Source organism: Cebidichthys violaceus, unplaced genomic scaffold, assembly GCF_023349555.1.
Source record: "Cebidichthys violaceus isolate CVI_PGR_0920_01 unplaced genomic scaffold, fCebVio1.0.p SCAF_2, whole genome shotgun sequence".
In the NCBI taxonomy this organism is placed as follows: domain Eukaryota; kingdom Metazoa; phylum Chordata; class Actinopteri; order Perciformes; family Stichaeidae; genus Cebidichthys; species Cebidichthys violaceus.
The window spans coordinates 287,501-307,500 of NW_027176372.1; the positions used below are offsets into that span (position 1 = coordinate 287,501).

At 37.2% G+C, this 20,000-nt stretch overlaps 2 protein-coding genes across 3 annotated transcripts in view; both read left to right on the forward strand.

The window, feature by feature from the left end:
• The first annotated feature begins 7,264 nt into the window (after positions 1-7,264).
• On the forward strand, positions 7,265-14,901 carry stard15 (StAR-related lipid transfer (START) domain containing 15). Its single transcript, XM_068714058.1, has 6 exons — positions 7,265-7,507; positions 13,114-13,261; positions 13,339-13,442; positions 13,899-14,016; positions 14,444-14,496; positions 14,580-14,901. Exons 1-6 carry the CDS (start codon positions 7,361-7,363, stop codon positions 14,793-14,795), a joined length of 786 nt encoding a protein of 261 aa, XP_068570159.1. The 5' UTR covers positions 7,265-7,360; the 3' UTR covers positions 14,796-14,901.
• A 3,979-nt stretch (positions 14,902-18,880) lies between these two features.
• The window catches only part of arap3 (ArfGAP with RhoGAP domain, ankyrin repeat and PH domain 3), a 31,430-nt gene continuing 30,310 nt past the window's right edge, over positions 18,881-20,000 (forward strand). For both annotated transcript variants that reach the window (XM_068714056.1, XM_068714057.1), the window contains exon 1: positions 18,881-19,028. The gene's annotated coding sequence lies outside the window, so the exon portion shown is untranslated. The remainder of the gene's footprint in view (positions 19,029-20,000) is intronic.

The window sequence follows — 20,000 nt, forward strand, 5'->3', positions numbered from 1 at the left end:
AATTAAATTAAGTTTAAGAAGCTGAAAGAAAAACAAAGAAAGAAACAACAATAAATAAAAACAATGAAACAAAGAAAAGAAAGTTATTGACAAATAAGAGTAAAGAAATAAATAAACAATGAAAAATAATCAAACAAACAAAGAAGCAAAAGAAATACAAATAAACAAACAAGTAAATAAACAAACAAGTAAATAAACAAACACGCAAATAAACAAACAAGAGAAACAGAAAGAAAGGAAAAAAGAAACAAAGAAAGAAAGAACGGTGTGACTCACCTAGACCTGGTCTGTCTCTGTCTATAGAGGACACACAGGGACTCACCTATACCTGGTCTGTTTCTGTCTATAGAGGACACACAGACTTACCTAGACCTGGTCTGTCTCTGTCTATAGAGGACACACAGACTTACCTAGACCTGGTCTGTCTCTGTCTATAGAGGACACACAGACTAACCTTGACCTGGTCTGTCTCTGCAGTATCACTGTATCATCTTACTTGTATCAGAGTACATCTACTCTTTAGTATTATAACTTTTCCCGTAATAAATCACTAGAGTACTTATTCCTGTAGTAAAACATCAGAGTACTTATTGTGGTAAATCACTAGAGTACTTCTTACTGTAGTAAATCACTAGAGTACTTCTTACTGTAGTAAAACACTAGAGTACTTCTTACTGTAGTAAAACATCAGAGTACTTCTTCCAGCTGAAGTCGTTTCCACTTTGAATCAAAACAGTTTGATTCAGCTCAAGACAGAAACCTGGTTCCATGTAGACACATCAGAGACCCAGTCTGTTGTTTACATGGTGCTAAAGGAAACCAGATCACTGGACCAGGTCCACAGAAACCAGTAAAAACATTTTCAAAGTTTAGTTTCTCTTAGAAGTTCTTCAGAAGTGAAGACTTAGAATCAAAGAACCTCAAACTACAATGATCACTTGTCCTTCCTCCTGTTGCATAGCGACAGGAGACATGGACATATGGTTTCTTTATTAAAGCCTTGTTTCACTGATTGATATTCGTGGGTGTCATCAGCATAGAAACGAACAATGATGGAAAATATTCAGCACTGCTTGACCGCAGAGAGAATACGTGGGCCGCCTGTCAGAGGATGAAGAGGTGAAGTCATCTCTCTGAGGATGAAGAGGTGAAGTCATCTCTGATGATGAAGATAGGTCAGTCTGAGTCTAAACAGGATGCTGGATCTGTTAAACTAAGCAGAGCTCCTTTTTTAATCCACGTGCACGTGACAGGACGAGGTGAGGCGAGACATGACGGCACGTCAGCAGCTGAACGTCATCTCCACCTGGAAACCACCTTCATCATTTCACACTGAGGATGAGGAGGAGTCCTCAGACTCACGGCTAGCAGCTAACAGCTAACAGCTAGCAGCTAACAGCTAACAGCTAACAGCTAGTTGACCCGAATGTGTCCGACCTGAACTATTCCCCCTTTGACCCTCAGAGACCTTTTCCTCTCGTTAAACATTTAAAGGGAGGAAACTATTTCATGTTTATCCTCCTGGAGTTTCAGGTGGACACCACAGGGGACAGACAGTCAGTGGACAGACAGACATTGGATAGACAGTGGACAGACAGTCAGTGGACAGACAAACATTGGACAGACAGTCAGTGGACAGACAGTAAGTGGACAGACAGTCAGTGATCAGACAGACAGACAGACATTGGACAGTAAGTGGACAGACAGTCAGTGGACAGACAGTGGACAGACAGACATTGGACAGTAAGTGGACAGACATTGGACAGTAAGTGACATTAAGATGAAACATAACTGGTTTTCAGAGTAAAAGTCTTTGTGACACTAAGATGAAACATAACTGGTTTTCAGAGTAAAAGTCTTTGTGTCATGAAGCTGACGCCAAACTTGTTTTCAAAGTAAAAGTCTTTGTGACATTAAGATGAAACATAACTGGTTTTCAGAGTAAAAGTTGTAATCTTGAACCTGGTGGGGTCAGTTGGTTACATCACAACAAACACCAGATAAAAACATTTGAAACATAGAACAACATATTCATCCTGCACACACACATAACAGGAAGTTTGTCTCAAAGACGATTTTGAAAACAAAACAGTTCCACTCGACACACACACAGACACACACAGACACACACACACACACACACACACACACACACACACACACACATACACAACAACAACCTGAGACATCACGCATGTAGAGTGCTGCGAGCCATTGAAAACAATGAACACTTAGAAGCTGCGTAGTACGAGTGAGAGACACTTTCTGTAGTTGCTTTAGATGCAGAAGTATACATAGTATGTACATATACTATATATAGTATATATACTGATGCCTGCATCTCTATTATGATACCAAGATTATTCTGAAGGTACAGACATATTCTCTATTCATGTGTGTGAGTATGTGTCTGTGTGTGTGAGTGAGTGTGAGAGAGTGTGTGTGAGTGTGTGTCTTTGTGTGTGTGTGTGTGTGTGTGTGTGTGTGTGTGTGTGTGTGTAGCAGATGGTCTGTAACACAGAGCTGCTTTGTGTTCAGGAACAGTTCAGGTTTCCAGCAGATGTTCCCACAGGTCGCAGGTCATGAGCAGCTTTCACCCACTGATGTGAAGAGGACACACACACACACACACACACACACACACACACACACTGGTTTCAGGGTGCAGAGCTCCCCCTGCTGGGAACACATAGGTGGTACTCAGAAATCTGAATCTGCGAAGTAAGATTTTCAGAGTAAAAGTCTCTGTGTCACAGAGTTAAAATTAAACTAATTTCAAAATAAAAGTCTGTGTCATACAGTTGAAACTGAACTAGTTTCAGAGTAAAAGTCTCTGTGTCATTGACTTAAAACTAAACTAGTTTCAGAGTAAAAGTCTCTGTCTCATAGAGTTAAAACTAAACTATTTTCAGAATAAGAGTTTCTGTGTCATAGAGTTGAAGCTAACTAGTTTCAGAGTATAAGTCTCTGTGTCATAGAGTTGAAACTAAACAAATTTCAGAGTAAAAGTCTCTGTGTCATAGAGTTGAAACTAACTAGTTTCAGAGTAAAAGTCTCTGTGTCATTGAGTTGAAACTAAACTAGTTTCAGAATAAAAGTCTACAATACAACACAACAATACAAAGAGTTTCTGAAAGCTTCTTCTTCTTCTTCTTCTGTGTTTCTCTGCTGATACCTGATCTGTTGACCATCAGTGGGACTCACACTTTTCACTCCGCCCACCGCTCCACCTGAACAACAGGTATCAGTTACTGTTACTGGTGCATTCAGGGGCCGTCTGAAATCAAAACGTTCAGCTCACAGGTTGGGATTCACATTTCTCTATGGTCTGAAAGTTGAGCCTAATGGAAATTTTCATCCAAGCTGTTTCAGATCTTCAGACGTATTTCACATATTTTCCTAGAACATAAAATAAACTCTGAATCAGACGAGTCAGTGTTTTAATGAAATCAATCAAAAGCAAATTATTAAATTAAAACCTGACGTGTTTCATGCAGAAGGACCGACTGATGTGAAAATACATCATCTTTCCTCTCTTGTTGTCACAGCATGGGGATGGTCATATTTACAGGAGCCCCTGAAGGCAGCATTCTTTACATACAACCTGTTACCAGAGATGGTCTACTGAGAGGATGAGTCACTACTAATTTATCTCCAGTCACTTACAAGAGTATTAGTAGGTTTATGAGTGATTTAATGAGATTAATATCAAATACAATGGTCACACCTTTCTCTGTATTTCACCACCAGAACTATTGAACAGCTCAGAACAGATGAATCAATCATTTGATGCTTTTCATCCACCTGTTCTGTCAATTTGTCTACTTCCCTACTGTTCATCTCAATGAACCAGCTCCTAATATTCTCATAATAGATGGAAAGAAGGGTTCATTGAGCCCCCACAAGAACCAAAGACAAACCCCCCATAGATAAACCACCATGCAGAGCCTCTGGACCACCTCTTAGGGTCTGAGTCAACCTCTGTTACTGCAGAATAAACCAGGAGATCCGATGCTATCAGAGGCTAATGTTAGCAGATCCAAAGTAGTCCGAGTGGACTCGAGGACATGTTGGTCCTCATCAGTTAGTCCTCATCCCAAAAGACTCTTGTCCTCTAAAAGTGAAAGGAAATATTGAAATGTAGGAACAATAATACAGAAATCTAAATGTCTATATAATAATACAATTTATATATTATTATGTATATATATATTTATTTAATATAAATATAATTCAATAACTACAATATATTCAAATATTCTAGTTCACTGTGTTTGGGTTTAAGTCTTTTGGGAAGTGAAAACACCAAAGAATGAAATAAATCATCTTGGTTCTGTATCTCTGATGGAAGAGACTCTATAATCTATAATCTATATTATACAATCTACAATCTATAATATACAATCTATAATCTATAATATACAATCTATAATTTATAATCTACCTACAATATATAATCTATAATATACAATCTATAATCTATAATCTTCAATCTACAATATATAATCTATAATATACAATCTATAATCTATAATATACAATCTATAATTTATAATCTACAATATATAATCTATAATCTACAATATATAATCTATAATACACAATCTATGATATACGATCTATAATGTACAATATATAATCTATAATATACAATATATAATATACAATCTATAATATACAATCTATAATATACAATTTATATTCTACAATCTATAATATACAATATATAATCTACAATCTATAATATACAATCTATAACCTACAATCTATAATATACAATCTATAATCTATAATCTACAATCTATAATCTATAATATCTAATCTATAATATACAATCTATATTCTACAATCTACAATATACAATCTATAATATGCAATCTATAATATACAATATATTATCTACAATCTATAATATACAATGTACAATCTATAATATACAATCTATAATATACAATCTATAATCTATAATCTACAATATATAATCTATAATCTATAATATACAATATACAATATACAATATACAAGCTATAATATACAATCATAATCTATAATATATAATCTATAATATACAATCTATAATCTATAATATATATAATTTATAATATACAATCTATAATCTATAATATACAATCTATAATCTATAATCTATAATATACAATATATAATATACAATCTACAATCTATAATATACAATCTATATTCTACAATCTATAATATACAATCTATAATATATAATCTATAATACACAATATATTATCTACAATCTATAATATACAATGTACAATCTATAATATACAATCTATAATCTATAATCTACAATATATAATCTATAATCTATAATCTATAATATACAATATACAATCTATAATATACAATCATAATCTATAATATATAATCTATAATATACAATCTATAATCTATAATATATATAATCTATAATATACAATCTATAATCTATAATATACAATCTATAATCTATAATCTATAATATACAATCTATAATCTATAATACACAATCTATAATCTATAATATATAATCTATAATATACAATCTATAATCTATAATATACAATATATAATATACAATCTACAATCTATAATATACAATCTATAATCTATAATCTATAATATACAATCTATAATTTATAATCTACCTACAATATATAATCTATAATATACAATCTATAATCTATAATCTTCAATCTACAATATATAATCTATAATATACAATCTATAATCTATAATATACAATCTATAATTTATAATCTACAATATATAATCTATAATCTACAATATATAATCTATAATACACAATCTATGATATACGATCTATAATGTACAATATATAATCTATAATATACAATATATAATATACAATCTATAATATACAATCTATAATATACAATTTATATTCTACAATCTATAATATACAATATATAATCTACAATCTATAATATACAATCTATAATATACAATCTATAACCTACAATCTATAATATACAATCTATAATCTATAATCTACAATCTATAATCTATAATATCTAATCTATAATATACAATCTATATTCTACAATCTACAATATACAATCTATAATATGCAATCTATAATATACAATATATTATCTACAATCTATAATATACAATGTACAATCTATAATATACAATCTATAATATACAATCTATAATCTATAATCTACAATATATAATCTATAATCTATAATATACAATATACAATATACAATATACAAGCTATAATATACAATCATAATCTATAATATATAATCTATAATATACAATCTATAATCTATAATATATATAATCTATAATATACAATCTATAATCTATAATATACAATCTATAATCTATAATCTATAATATACAATATATAATATACAATCTACAATCTATAATATACAATCTATATTCTACAATCTATAATATACAATCTATAATATATAATCTATAATACACAATATATTATCTACAATCTATAATATACAATGTACAATCTATAATATACAATCTATAATCTATAATCTACAATATATAATCTATAATCTATAATCTATAATATACAATATACAATTTATAATATACAATCATAATCTATAATATATAATCTATAATATACAATCTATAATCTATAATATATATAATCTATAATATACAATCTATAATCTATAATATACAATCTATAATCTATAATCTATAATATACAATCTATAATCTATAATACACAATCTATAATCTATAATATATAATCTATAATATACAATCTATAATCTATAATATACAATATATAATATACAATCTACAATCTATAATATACAATCTATAATCTATAATCTATAATATACAATATATAATATACAATCTACAATCTATAATATACAATCTATATTCTACAATCTATAATATACAATCTATAATATATAATCTATAATACCATCTATAATATACAATCTATAATCTATAATTTATAATATACAATCTATAATATATAATTCATAATCTACAATCTATAATATACAATCATAATATACAATCTATAATCTATAATCCATAATCTATAATATACAATCTATAATGTACCATCTATAATCTATAATCTATGAGATGTCTGTAAACGTACAAACACGGTTTAAAGTGTGGACAGAGTGAGAGCTCTGTGCTCTCTGATTCATCTGTGCAGTGATGAGGAGGAGGAGGAGGAGGAGGAAGAAGTTCACCTGACAGACAGAAGAGAAGCTGCTGCTGTCATCACCTCACTTTATTCGTCTGGTTCTACAGGAGCACCTGAACGCCTCTTTGTATCATTATTATTATTATATTTAGTAATATTTAATTTGTGGTCGCAGAGATGCCGGTGCAGATCCCGGACGACTCAGACTTCTCCTCGTTCAAAGACCAGTGTCTGAGCTGTGACGGATGGGTCAGCCGCTACAATAAAGGAGGAGTGACAGTGTGGTGTCGCGAGGAAGAGAGCCGGACCGTCCAGAAACTCAAGGTGAGCGCTCAGACCTGGACCTGGTCAGACCTGGTCAGACCAGGTCTTATCATATTACTCTTGATGTCAAACTTTGAACTGAAGATTTCTGGTGAATGAAGTCGAGCTGCAGGTCGACTAATCGATTAGTAGACTGGCAGAATGTTTCAATAATGACCATAATGATTAAAGTGAAGGATTCAGCTGATGATATTAATCATACTATGATAAATAAACTCCACAATATAATATTATAAATTAAAATAATCCTTTTTGCAGCACAAACGGGTCAAACTAGTGATTTTAAGTGTAAACATTAATAAATATTAAAACAGCAGCAATCAACAATGTGAAGTATTGATTAAAGATCAGAGAGTCAGTATTCAGAGTCTCTGTAAGAACTCGTCTGATTGGTTCGACCACTTTAGATGTGATAATGTGAGTAAACAGCTGATCAACGAGGAGTCAATCAATCACATAATCAATAGAAACTCTTTTGATGATCTCTGCTGATGTTGGTTAGAGAGACATTTGAAGACATTTCTTATGTTTTATAAAACCTGAGGCAGCTGCCAGTAGACCTATTGGATCGCTGGTTGAAGTCCCGATGTGGACAAAGTAGAGCGGACTGTTAGCTGGAGAGGTGCCAGTTCCCTGCCTTGTAGCCTTGTAGCCTGGTGGCCTGTAGTCTTGTAGCCTTGTAGCCTGGTGGCCTGTAGTCTTGTAGTCTTGTAGCCTGGTGGCCTGTAGTCTTGTAGTTTTGTAGCCTGGTGGCCTGTAGTCTTGTAGTCTGGTGGCCTGTAGCCTTGTAGTCTTGTAGCCTGGTGGCCTGTAGCCTTGTAGCCTGGTGGCCTGTTGTCTTGTGGCCTGTGGTCTTGTAGCCCGGTGGCCTGTAACATTGTAGCCTTGTAGCCTGGTGGCCTGTAGCCTTGTAGTCTGGTGGCCTGTAGCCTTGTAGTCTTGTAGCCTGGTGGCCTGTAGCCTTGTAGCCTGGTGGCCTGTTGTCTTGTGGCCTGTAGTCTTGTAGCCCGGTGGCCTGTAACATTGTAGCCTTGCAGCCTGGTGGCCTGTAGTCTTGTAGTCTTGTAACCTGGTGGCCTGTAGTCTTGTAGTCTTGTAGTCTGGTGGCCTGTAGCCTTGTAGCCTGGTGGCCTGTAGTCTTGTAGCCTGGTGGTCTGTAGTCTTATAGCTTGGTGTCCTGTAGTCTTGTATCCTTGTAGTCCTGTAGTCCTGTAGTTATGTAGTCCTGTAGTTATGTAGTGATGTAGTTCTGTAGTCCTGTAGTTATGTAGTCATGTAACCATGTAGCCCTGTTGTCCTGTAGTCCTGTAGTCCTGTAGCCTTGTAGTCCTGTAGTTATGTAGTCCGGTAGCTATGTAGTCCTGTAGTTATGTAGTCCTGTAGTTATGTAGTCCTGTAGCCATGTAGTCCTGTAGTTATGTAGTCCTGTAGCCATGTAGCCCTGTAGTCCTGTATTCATGTAGTCCTGTAACCTTGTAGTCCTGTAGTCCCGTAGCCATGTAGTCATGTAGCCTTGTAGTTATGTAGTCCTGTAGTTCTGTAGTTCTGTAGCCTTGTAGTCATTCAATTCTGTAGTCATGTAGTCACGTAGTTATGTAGTTATGTAGTCCTGTAGTTCTGTAGTCATGCAGTCATGTAGTCCTGTAGTCCTGTAGCCATGTAGTCCTGTAGTCATGTAGTTCTGTAGTCCTGTAGTTCTGTACTCCTGTAGTTATGTAGTCATGTAACCCTGTAGTCCTGTGGCCTTGTAGTCATGCAGTCCTGTTGTCCTGTACTCCTGTAGCCATGTAGTCCTGTAATCGTGTAGTTCTGTAGTCATGTAGTTCTGTAGTTCTGTAGGCATGTAGCCCTGTAGTTCTGCGGCCTTGTAGTCCTGTGGCCTTGTAGTCATGCAGTCCTGTAGTCCTGTAGTCCTGTAGACATGTAGTCCTGTAGTCATGTAGTTCTGTAGTCCTGTAGTTCTGTAGTCATGTAGTTATGTAGTTCTGTAGTCCTGTAGTTATGTAGTCGTGTAGTCGTGTAGTTCTGTACTTCTGTACTTCTGTAGTCCTGTAGCCTTGTAGTCCTGTAGTTCTGTAGTCATGTAGTTATGTAGTCCTGTAGTCATGTAGTCCGGTAGCCATGTAGTCATGTAATTCTGTAGCCATGTAGTCATGTAATTCTGTAGAACTGTAGTGCTGTAGTCCTGTAGCCATGTAGTCCTGTAGTCCTGTAGTTTTGTAGTCCTGTAGTTCTGTAGTCCTGTAGTCATGTAGTCCTGTAGTCCTGTGGTTTTGTAGTCATGTAGTCATGTAGTCCTGTAGTCCTGTAGTTTTGTAGTCCTGTAGTTTTCTATTCATGTAGGTCTGTAGTTCTGTAGTTATGTAGGTCTGTAGTTCTGTAGTCATGTAGTCCTGTAGTCCTGTAGTTTTGTTGTCCTGTAGTCATGTAGTCCTGTAGTTTTGTAGTCCTGTAGTCCTGTAGTTCTGTAGTCCTGTAGTTTTGTTGTCCTGTAGTCATGTAGTCCTGTAGTCCTGTAGTCATGTAGTCCTGTAGTTTTGTTGTCCTGTAGTCATGTAGTCCTGTAGTCCTGTAGTCCTGTAGTTTTGTTGTCCTGTAGTCATGTAGTCCTGTAGTCCTGTAGTTTTGTTGTCCTGTAGTCATGTAGTCATGTAGTTCTGTAGTCCTGTAGTCATGTAGTCCTGTAGTCCTGTAGTTTTGTTGTCCTGTAGTCATGTAGTCATGTAGTTCTGTAGTCCTGTAGTTTTGTTGTCCTGTAGTCATGTAGTCCTGTAGTCCTGTAGTCATGTAGTCCTGTAGTCCTGTAGTTTTGTTGTCCTGTAGTCATGTAGTCCTGTAGTCATGTAGTCCTGTAGTTTTGTTGTCCTGTAGTCATGTAGTCCTGTAGTCCTGTAGTCCTGTAGTTTTGTTGTCCTGTAGTCATGTAGTCCTGTAGCCCTGTAGTCCTGTAGTTTTGTTGTCCTGTAGTCATGTAGTCCTGTAGTCCTGTAGTCCTGTAGTTTTGTTGTCCTGTAGTCATGTAGTCCTGTAGTCATGTAGTCCTGTAACCTCCTGCAGGGGAAAATCAAACCGCCGCTCAACATCATCGAGCTAAAAAATTCAGAGCGGAAAGGAAAACGTTTGACTCGAAACTTGAGGACTGAGACAGGAACAGAAACCAGTTCACTTTACAGGTTCAGTTACTTTACTGGACTATTTCCAGTTTGGATCCATACTTCTCCTCCATATACATATATTAACAATATGACAGCTGAGTTACTGGTTACTGTGCTCAGGCTCCTGATGAGAGGTCATGCTGCTGCTGGATGTGGAACCATCAGAACGTCATCAGATAATTAAGTGTCTCAGGTCTTCATGCACCTGTTCCTCAGGTCCAAGTTGGTTGTAAAGAGAAGATCAGTCAGCACCACCTAGTAGTCCTTAGAGGAACTGCAGCTGCAGACACCCCTGGTTTGCTACTGAAACAGTTCAGTGGTGTCACGACGCATGTCACATGACAAAATAAACATGAAGATATATTTTTGTGTTGCATGAATATGCTTCCAGTATTTGTGCTAAGCTAGGCTTTGAGCTTCTCATCTGACTGAAGATGGAAAACTACATGTTGTAGTTTTATATCATCAGCGTCATATTCTTTAATGTTTTCATCAAATACTGAATGAAGTGGAATAAAGGCGTGACTTCTTGACCTCAGAGATAACTGAAGTCTGAGGAAGGATGACGTGAAGTCTGAGTGACACACAAAGACTTCATGAAAGATTCATGCTGCAGCTGATTGAGTTACACGGAGAGCTTCATGATATCTGATGACTGAAGGCTCAGTGGAGCGACGCTGCTGTGAGATTACAGCAGTGGAAAACAGTGACGTGCTACAGCTCTGTTTTCAACCTGTCTGTCTGTCTCTCTGTCTGTCTGTCTGTCTGTCTGTCTGTCTGTCTGTTTCGTAGCGAGACCTCTAAAACAAAAACATCTGGTGGACGAGTCTCAGACTGATGAGATCTGAGCATGAAAGTGAAGCTTTGCTGATGAGGTTCCTCTGAGCAAGGCATCGTATGATCAATGTCTCTTCTACCAAACCCTAACAAGGAGACAACCAATCCCTGCAGATTATTAATATTTAACAGTTGAAAAGTCAAACCTGAACCAGAAGTGAATTCCTGACGTCGTCTCCATCCCTTCAGCTTCAAACAAAACAAGTTTCTGCTGAAAACAACGACTGAGAGACAAAAACTGTTGAACAGCTGCAGACTGAATGAGCAGCAGGTGTGTCAGGAGACCAGGTCAGGTGACCTCTGGTGGACAGGTGAGGAATGACAGTGTCTGCAGGCTCTTTGGTTGGACATGGTTATTGTACTTTACCTTTCATTGGGTTTTAGTATGTATTTGTGGATGTTGTGTATCTCTTAAAGATTGACTAAACAATGAAGGCTGATGGGAGTCAGAACAAACTAAACTCAAACAAACAGTTATTTTTCCAGAGTAACGAGAACAAAACATGAAACAATAACTACGCCTTTATCGTTATTATTATCATCAATATTCATATTACTATTATCTAGTAATTAAAGTGAGAGAACTATGAAGCAGCAGGTTTGTGTCTTCATGTCTCAGACTGCAGGATGAAGGACCTTGAGCTTCACATGTCAAACATTGAAACGTCCCACACAGACAGAGCTCTGAATGATGTCTGTGTTTCTCTGAGAAATCTGAGAAACACACTGCAGAGAAAATCTTCCAGCTGATTTAAGGCTCAATAAAAAGCAACAGCTCAGACATGAAAGGACACAGTCGTTATCTCACATGGTGACAAGCTGTGAACATTATGAAACCTACCAGAAATATATATATATATATATATGTATATATATACGTATATATATATATATATATATATATATATATATATATACGTATATATACTGTATATATCATAGTCATGTATGATATCACATGTTCTCCTGCTCAAAGATCTAGCTTGGTGCAGTAACTAATCTCACTAATTAACATTATGTATATTTATAAATGATTAATACGAATACGAGTTTTCTTTCATTTAAAAGCTGTCCATTCTATAAAATACGTTAGCATTCAGTCAGTAAAACGTGACAGAACATGTTGATGGTGGTTCTTTACATTATGATGTTCTGCAAGTGGTCGTTGTTAGCAGTAGAACAGCAACCTGTCCTGTTATGATCTTCACCTTTTGATCCACATAACGTCGGGTTCAGACTTCACAATACCAGCTTTAGCTGCGTTTTTAGCTATACCTATTTAAAAAATGTGCCATAATTCATATATATCCCACAGTTATTTTGTATGTAATCATGAACCAGGAACCTAACTAAGTAGTTTAGTTGTCTTAACCTAACTAAGTAGTTTAGTTGTCTCAACCTAACTAATTAGTTTAGTTGTCTAAACCTAACAAAGTAGTTTTGTTGTCTAAACCTAACTAAGTAGTTTAGTTGTCTAAACCTAACTAATTAGTCTTGTTGTCTAAACCTAACTGAGTAGTTTAGTTGTCTAAACCTAACTAAGTAGTTTAGTTGTCTCAACCTAACTTGTAGACATTTTAGTGAAGTGTCTCTGTCTCTGTCTCTGTGTCTCAGATGAGGATAGTGTGTAAAGACGTGACGGCAGAGATGCTGTATGACGTCCTCCACGATACCAGCTACCGCAAGAAGTGGGACACCAACATGATCGACACGTATGACATCGGGAGGCTGACGGCCAACGCAGACGTGGGATATTACTCCTGTCAGTTCTCTATGACTGTTGGGTTCATAGTTTCTCGATGTTTCTTCTGTCTTTTAATGTGCGTTTGTTGTTTGAAGGGAAATGTCCGAGTCCTCTCAAGAACAGAGACTTTGTGACCATGAGATCTTGGCTTCCTCTTGGCAACGACTACTTGATCATCAACTACTCCGTCAAACATCCGGTGAGCTTTTACATCGTCTCCTTCTCAGCGATTAAAGTTTTATTTTAGAATCAATATTATTGAACTGAACTTTTCCTTAAAGTCTCTTCTGTCTGTCTGCTGGACAGTAAAGTTCCTGCTGCTTCTGGTTTCTAAAATAAAGTCTTCCTCATCCAGCTCTGTGCTCCACATGTGGAGGTCTGAGCAGAAAAAAATTAGACGGTTGCATGAAAGACTGTAGAGTCTGGAGATCACTGGATTTAGAGTACTGGTCCAGGTTCCACTTTATAAATGTTCAGACCTGAAACTTGGTCCAAAATCAAGAACCAGGTTGTGATTGTCAGATGTGTGTCCGTCTGCAGCATGAGGTTCATGTTCAGCAGATGTTTCCTGATGTTTGACGATCCTGAGAATTAGAAGTCTCTGAATGAACCAGTGAGCTGGTCCTTTAAAGTTCTCTTCCTGGTGTCTCCTCAGCAACATCCTCCCAAGAAGGACTACGTCCGAGCAGTGTCCCTGTTGACCGGATACCTGATCCAGTCCAACGGAGCCAGCTGCTCCACCCTCTACTACCTGACCCAGATGGACCCGCGAGGTGAGACAACAGACTCATAAGCTCCTCTCACTGTGTGTGAAGGGAGAGCTCAACCAGTCAACAAATACCCAGTAAAACCAGTGGGATGTCTGTCTGTGTGTGAGTGTTATATTCAAAGTAAACCTTTCTGCATATTAACACGTCTTTTAAAATGTTATGATGGCATCAATGTAGCTCTTTACAGAAAATCTGGTCCCTCAAACTGTCCTTTAAAGTCCTAACTCTCCAAAAATGTCTTCACTCTAAAAACGTCCCCCGCCTTCTAAAAATGTCTTCACTCTCTAAAAAAGAAATGTCTTCACTTTTGTCATCACCTTGATGATGTTAGATTGATGTGATGTTTTTTGTCAAGAGGACATATCGGTCCCCACAGAGACAGAAGACTCCAGAGAGTCTCTAACATACCCCGTTGTCCATCTGTGTGCAGGTTCGTTACCAAAGTGGGTGGTCAACCGAGTGTCTCAGTTTGTGGCTCCAAAGGTATAAAAGTCTTCCTTTATATAAATATAAACCAGCTCCGTCTCGTCCTCACGCGTGTCCTTGCTGTGTCTCTGTCTTCTCAGGCGATGAGGAAGATCTACAAGGCGTCTCTAAAGTACCCAGACTGGAAGAGGAAGCACAACCCGAGCCTGAAGCCGTGGATGTTCCCGGAGCAGAATGCGTTGCCGTGCATCAGCGTGTCGGAGCTGAACGTCCAGAGAGCCGACTCTCTGGAGAACATCGACGAGAGTGGCCTGAGCGAGGACAAGACGCACCACAGCGAGGACGAGGAGACTTAAGAGGACTCCCGGTCCCACTTCCTGTTTGTTGGTCTCTCTGATGAGAGCCCACAGACCGCTTCTTCTTCTGTTGTTTTACATCAACATGCTCAGTGTTACTCCCATTACTCCAGATCAATAAAGACACCTGGTCAGGTGAGACAGAGATGATGTCATCATTCAAGGTGTCCTGCTCAGGTTAAAGGCTAGAAACGCGTCACCAAAACAGCCAAAAATCATGTTTATTATCGATCGGTCTACATTCATTGATTATGAAATGTGAGAAAGATTAAAGTGAAGGAAAAAAAAGTCTGGTAGCCACGATGCAAAAGATAGTTTATGATTTACCAACGTTTCAGACACAGGTGTGTTCAATCATAAGGGGGCCTGTCCACAATCCAAATTTACACAATGTGGGAGGAGCTTATACCCTCTTCAGGTATTTAAAAATCACATTTAAAGGAACGGTTTGATCAAGAAAAAAATAAAGGCTGTAAATGTCTAAATGTCAAAAACAGACGATATCATAAAAATATTATTGTGTGTATTATCAATCTACCTGAGATATTCTGTCTAGTAATAATTCTCCTTTTCTAGGAACCAAACTAGATCCCCGAAGAACGTTGGTAAATTATGAATTCATGAACTATCTTTTTAGACCATTGCTCCTTTAGTTTTCACCGCGGTCGTCACATCTCCATCACTGGTGTTCAACCTCTATCATCATGACACACTGTTGAAAACAATGTTGAAAACAATGTTGAAAACTGATCATGAAAATAGTTTGATTAATTATCTGTTTCAGCTCAGCCAATACATAGAGGTACTTTGTTGAACACAGTCAATACGTAGCGGTAAATTGTTAAACAGTTAATATGAACAGAAACATTGTTAAACACGGTTAATAAGAACAGAAACATTGTTAAACATGGTTAATAAGAATATAAACATTATTAAACACAGTTAATAAAACAGAAACATTGTTCAACACGGTTAATAAGAACAAAAACATTGTTAAAAACGGTTAATAAGAACAGAAACATTGTTAAACACGGTTAATAAGAACAGAAACATTGTTAAACACGGTTAATAAGAACAGAAACATTGTTAAACACAGTTGATAAGAATATAAACATTATTAAACACCGTTAATAAAACAGAAACATTGTTCAACACGGTTAATAAGAACAAAAACATTGTTAAAAACGGTTAATAAGAACAAAAACATTGTTAAAAACGGTTAATAAGAACAGAAACATTGTTAAACACGGTTAATAAGAACAGAAACATTGTTAAACACAGTTGATAAGAAAAAAAACATCATTAAACATGTATATCAACAGTTAAAATGTGTATTTTCTTGGCCGAGCTGCAGTGGTTCTAGAATAGAAAGTAGAATGTAGAACAGAGTGAAGGCAGTCTGGATTTGAAGGACCTGAAGGACCTGAAGGATCCACCAGAGGGCAGCAGGTCCAACAGGATGTGTCCTACGATAAAGACTCAGGACCCTCAGACTATCTTCACCCTCAGACTATCTTCATACTGGGTAAAGACAGTGTAATACTGGTTTAATGTAGTCAAATACTGGTTTAAAGCAGTTTAATACTGGTTTAAGGCCATAATAACCTGCCATTTAGTTTTTGGGTGAGGAGAAAATGGCTCATTAGCTTAGTCATTTACATTGAGTTGAAAACTGTTCAATTCATTTGTTCAGGAACACAGAGGTCTAACTAAACGTGTGCAGATGAAGAGATGTTCAGGAACACAGAGGTCTAACTAAACATGTGGAGATGAAGAGGTGTTCAGGAACACAGAGGTCTAACTAAGCATGAGCAGATGAAGATGTGTTCAGGAACACAGAGGTCTAACTAAACGTGCAGATGAAGAGGTGTTCAGGAACACAGAGGTCTAACTAAACGTGAGCAGATGAAGATGTGTTCAGGAACACAGAGGTCTAACTAAACATGAGCAGATGAAGAGGTGTTCAGGAACACAGAGGTCTAACTAAATATGAGCAGATGAAGAGGTGTTCAGGAACACAGAGGTCTAACTAAACGTACAGATGAAGAGGTGTTCAGGAACACAGAGGTCTAACTAAACATGAGCAGATGAAGAGGTGTTCAGGAACACAGAGGTCTAACTAAACATGTGCAGATGAAGAGGTGTTCAGGAACACAGAGGTCTAACTAAACATGTGCAGATGAAGAGGTGTTCAAGAACACAGAGGTCTAACTAAGCATGAGCAGATGAAGATGTGTTCAGGAACACAGAGGTCTAACTAAACGTGCAGATGAAGAGGTGTTCAGGAACACAGAGGTCTAACTAAACGTGCAGATGAAGAGGTGTTCAGGAACACAGAGGTCTAACTAAACATGAGCAGATGAAGATGTGTTCAGGAACACAGAGGTCTAACTAAACATGAGCAGATGAAAAGGTGTTCAGGAACACAGAGGTCTAACTAAATATGAGCAGATGAAGAGGTGTTCAGGAACACAGAGGTCTAACTAAACATGAGCAGATGAAGAGGTGTTCAGGAACACAGAGGTCTAACTAAACATGAGCAGATGAAGAGGTGTTCAGGAACACAGAGGTCTAACTAAACATGTGCAGATGAAGAGGTGTTCAGGAACACAGAGGTCTAACTAAACATGAGCAGATGAAGAGGTGTTCAGGAACACAGAGGTCTAACTAAACATGTGCAGATGAAGAGGTGTTCAGGAACACAGAGGTCTAACTAAACATGAGCAGATGAAGAGGTGTTCAGGAACACAGAGGTCTAACTAAACATGTGCAGATGAAGAGGTGTTCAGGAACACAGAGGTCTAACTAAACATGTGCAGATGAAGATGTGTTCAGGAACACAGAGGTCTAACTAAACGTGCAGATGAAGAGCTCGTTGGACCAGTGAAGACGTCTGCAGCTCCATCAGCTCTGAATGTGTTAGAGAGTTCCTGCAGGCGTCTGCTGAGGGCGTTTTTCCTGCAGTGATGAGGAAGCTTTACGTTCCACTGCTTCCTTCTTCTTTGGTGCCTAAAAAAAAGCAGCTGGTCTCCGGATCCTCTCTGTATTGTCTCAGGCACTTCCTGTTTCCTGTCTGCAGAGCTGTGATTATTGTTTAAGCTTCGAGGAGGAAACTGTCCGGCTTCTTATTCTGCTCACAGAGGACAGGACGTAACGTCCACTTCCTCCCTCACTGCTGTCCACCCAGGTACAAGTACAACAGTGAAGTATTAGTATGACAAACCCCAGAAGAGTTCATGCCTACAGACCATAAAATCACCACGGTGACCTGAACAGTTTGAGGGAGTTTTGTGTTTCCAGGTCAGTGGAGGGAGGAGAAGAAGAAAGTGGAGTAAAAGCAGAGATTAGACAGATCTGAGGAGGATTAACGGATTAAACAGGAAACAGCTGCTGCTGCTGGAATCAGTTCATTCACTCCATCAGCAGGATTTATATTCTCACAAGATGGCTGAACCTGTGTCAATTATCCAATAAGAGCACAGAGACCTCGACAGGAAACTGCACCTTACAACACAGAACTTCAAAGTAAAACAGCACAACAACGTGTTTCATAAACAGTAAAAATCTGAAATATGTTTAGAAGACCTCATAATAAAAAGAGATCCAGTAACACAGTTCATACACTACCTCTATAACTATAACTGTTATTGTTCATATTAGTTAGTTTGTGATCATTGATGTCAATGAAGTACACTTTATTATTTAAATAAATTGGAAGAATGAGCACGATTTCCTACTTTTGTTGGTTATATATTTTCATATTATTGTCTTTATCAGTATGTTGTATTATTTTACTCACTGATTGATTTTTTAAATCATTATTATATAATTGATAGATTATTAATTCACGTAAAGGAAACATATTTTTACCTTAAATATCTAGTTATTTTATGATATTGTTTCTGTTAATAATTACTGATTTGATTGTGGGTTGTCTAAAATAACTGGAACATCAATATGGATTTTCTTGGGTGGGGCGGAAGCAGTTTGTGCAAACTTTACTTTTATTTTGAAACTTTTATTTTGAAACGGAAGCACCGTCCGTTATTACGCTGTGTAACTTGACGTTTCTCCTCCCAGCGCTCCCAGTGTGACGGAGAGCGACTCCGGACTTCACTGGTTCACTTACCGGGGCAGAGACCTGCACACACCAGAAACCAGACCAGGACAGAGACCAGAAACCGGACCAGGACAGAGACTAGAAACTGGACCAGAAACCGGAGCGGATCAGAGGTGAGACACTTTAAATGTTTTGGTCTCAGACTGAAGTGGGTCTCTGAGTCCTGCAGGAAGCAGCTCGTCTTGTTGTCGGTCCTGCAGAGTCCTGACAGAGTCCTGGTTCTGACAGAGTCCCGATAGAGTTCTGACAGAGTCCTGGTTCTGACAGAGTCCTGGTCCTGCAGAGTCCTGGTCCTGACAGAGTCCTACTCTGAGTCTCTCCTTCTTTTCTGGATTTGAGGTTTTTTGGGTGAAGTGTCCGAATGACGCAAAAGGAAGTTTAGGCGCAAACTGGAGACAGACGCGTCTTTGAAACATGAATTATTCAGAGGAACACCAGTTTAACGTGTTTATAGTATGATTACTATTATTATTATTATTATTATTATTATTTAATGATATCTTTATGATCATACCTGTCATAATGATCCTGTTGAGAGCTGCAGGTTGAATCCTGGGTTCTGGATCTGGTCTCTCTGACACCAGTTACTGGTTCTAGTGGTCTGCTCCCAGCAGGGTGCATCTGCAGCTCTGGTTTTATTTTATTTAAATACATATTTTTTCCATAAATCAAGAGATGACTTTATGATATAATCAAACACAATTAAGAAGTTATTGTCATTATATAGTAAATATTAATATGTTGTGTTTTAAAGCTGGTTTCATGATTCATTCATTTAGATAATTACAACAAAATAAACTAAACAAATTTCACTAAAATGACTTTTATTTTTAGTTTTGGACTAAAACAAACCTTGAGAAAGTTGATGGATTTATTAATAATGAAATAGAATAAAACAAATTTCAACTCTTAAATTAATTAAATATTAATAAATAAAACACTCAGTGAGACGTTCAGTGAGACGTTAAGTGAGACGCGCAGTGAGACGCTCAGTGAGACGTTAAGCGAGACGTGCAGTGAGACGTGCCGTGAGACGCTCAGTGAGACGTTAAGCGAGACGTTAAGCGAGACGTTAAGCGAGATGT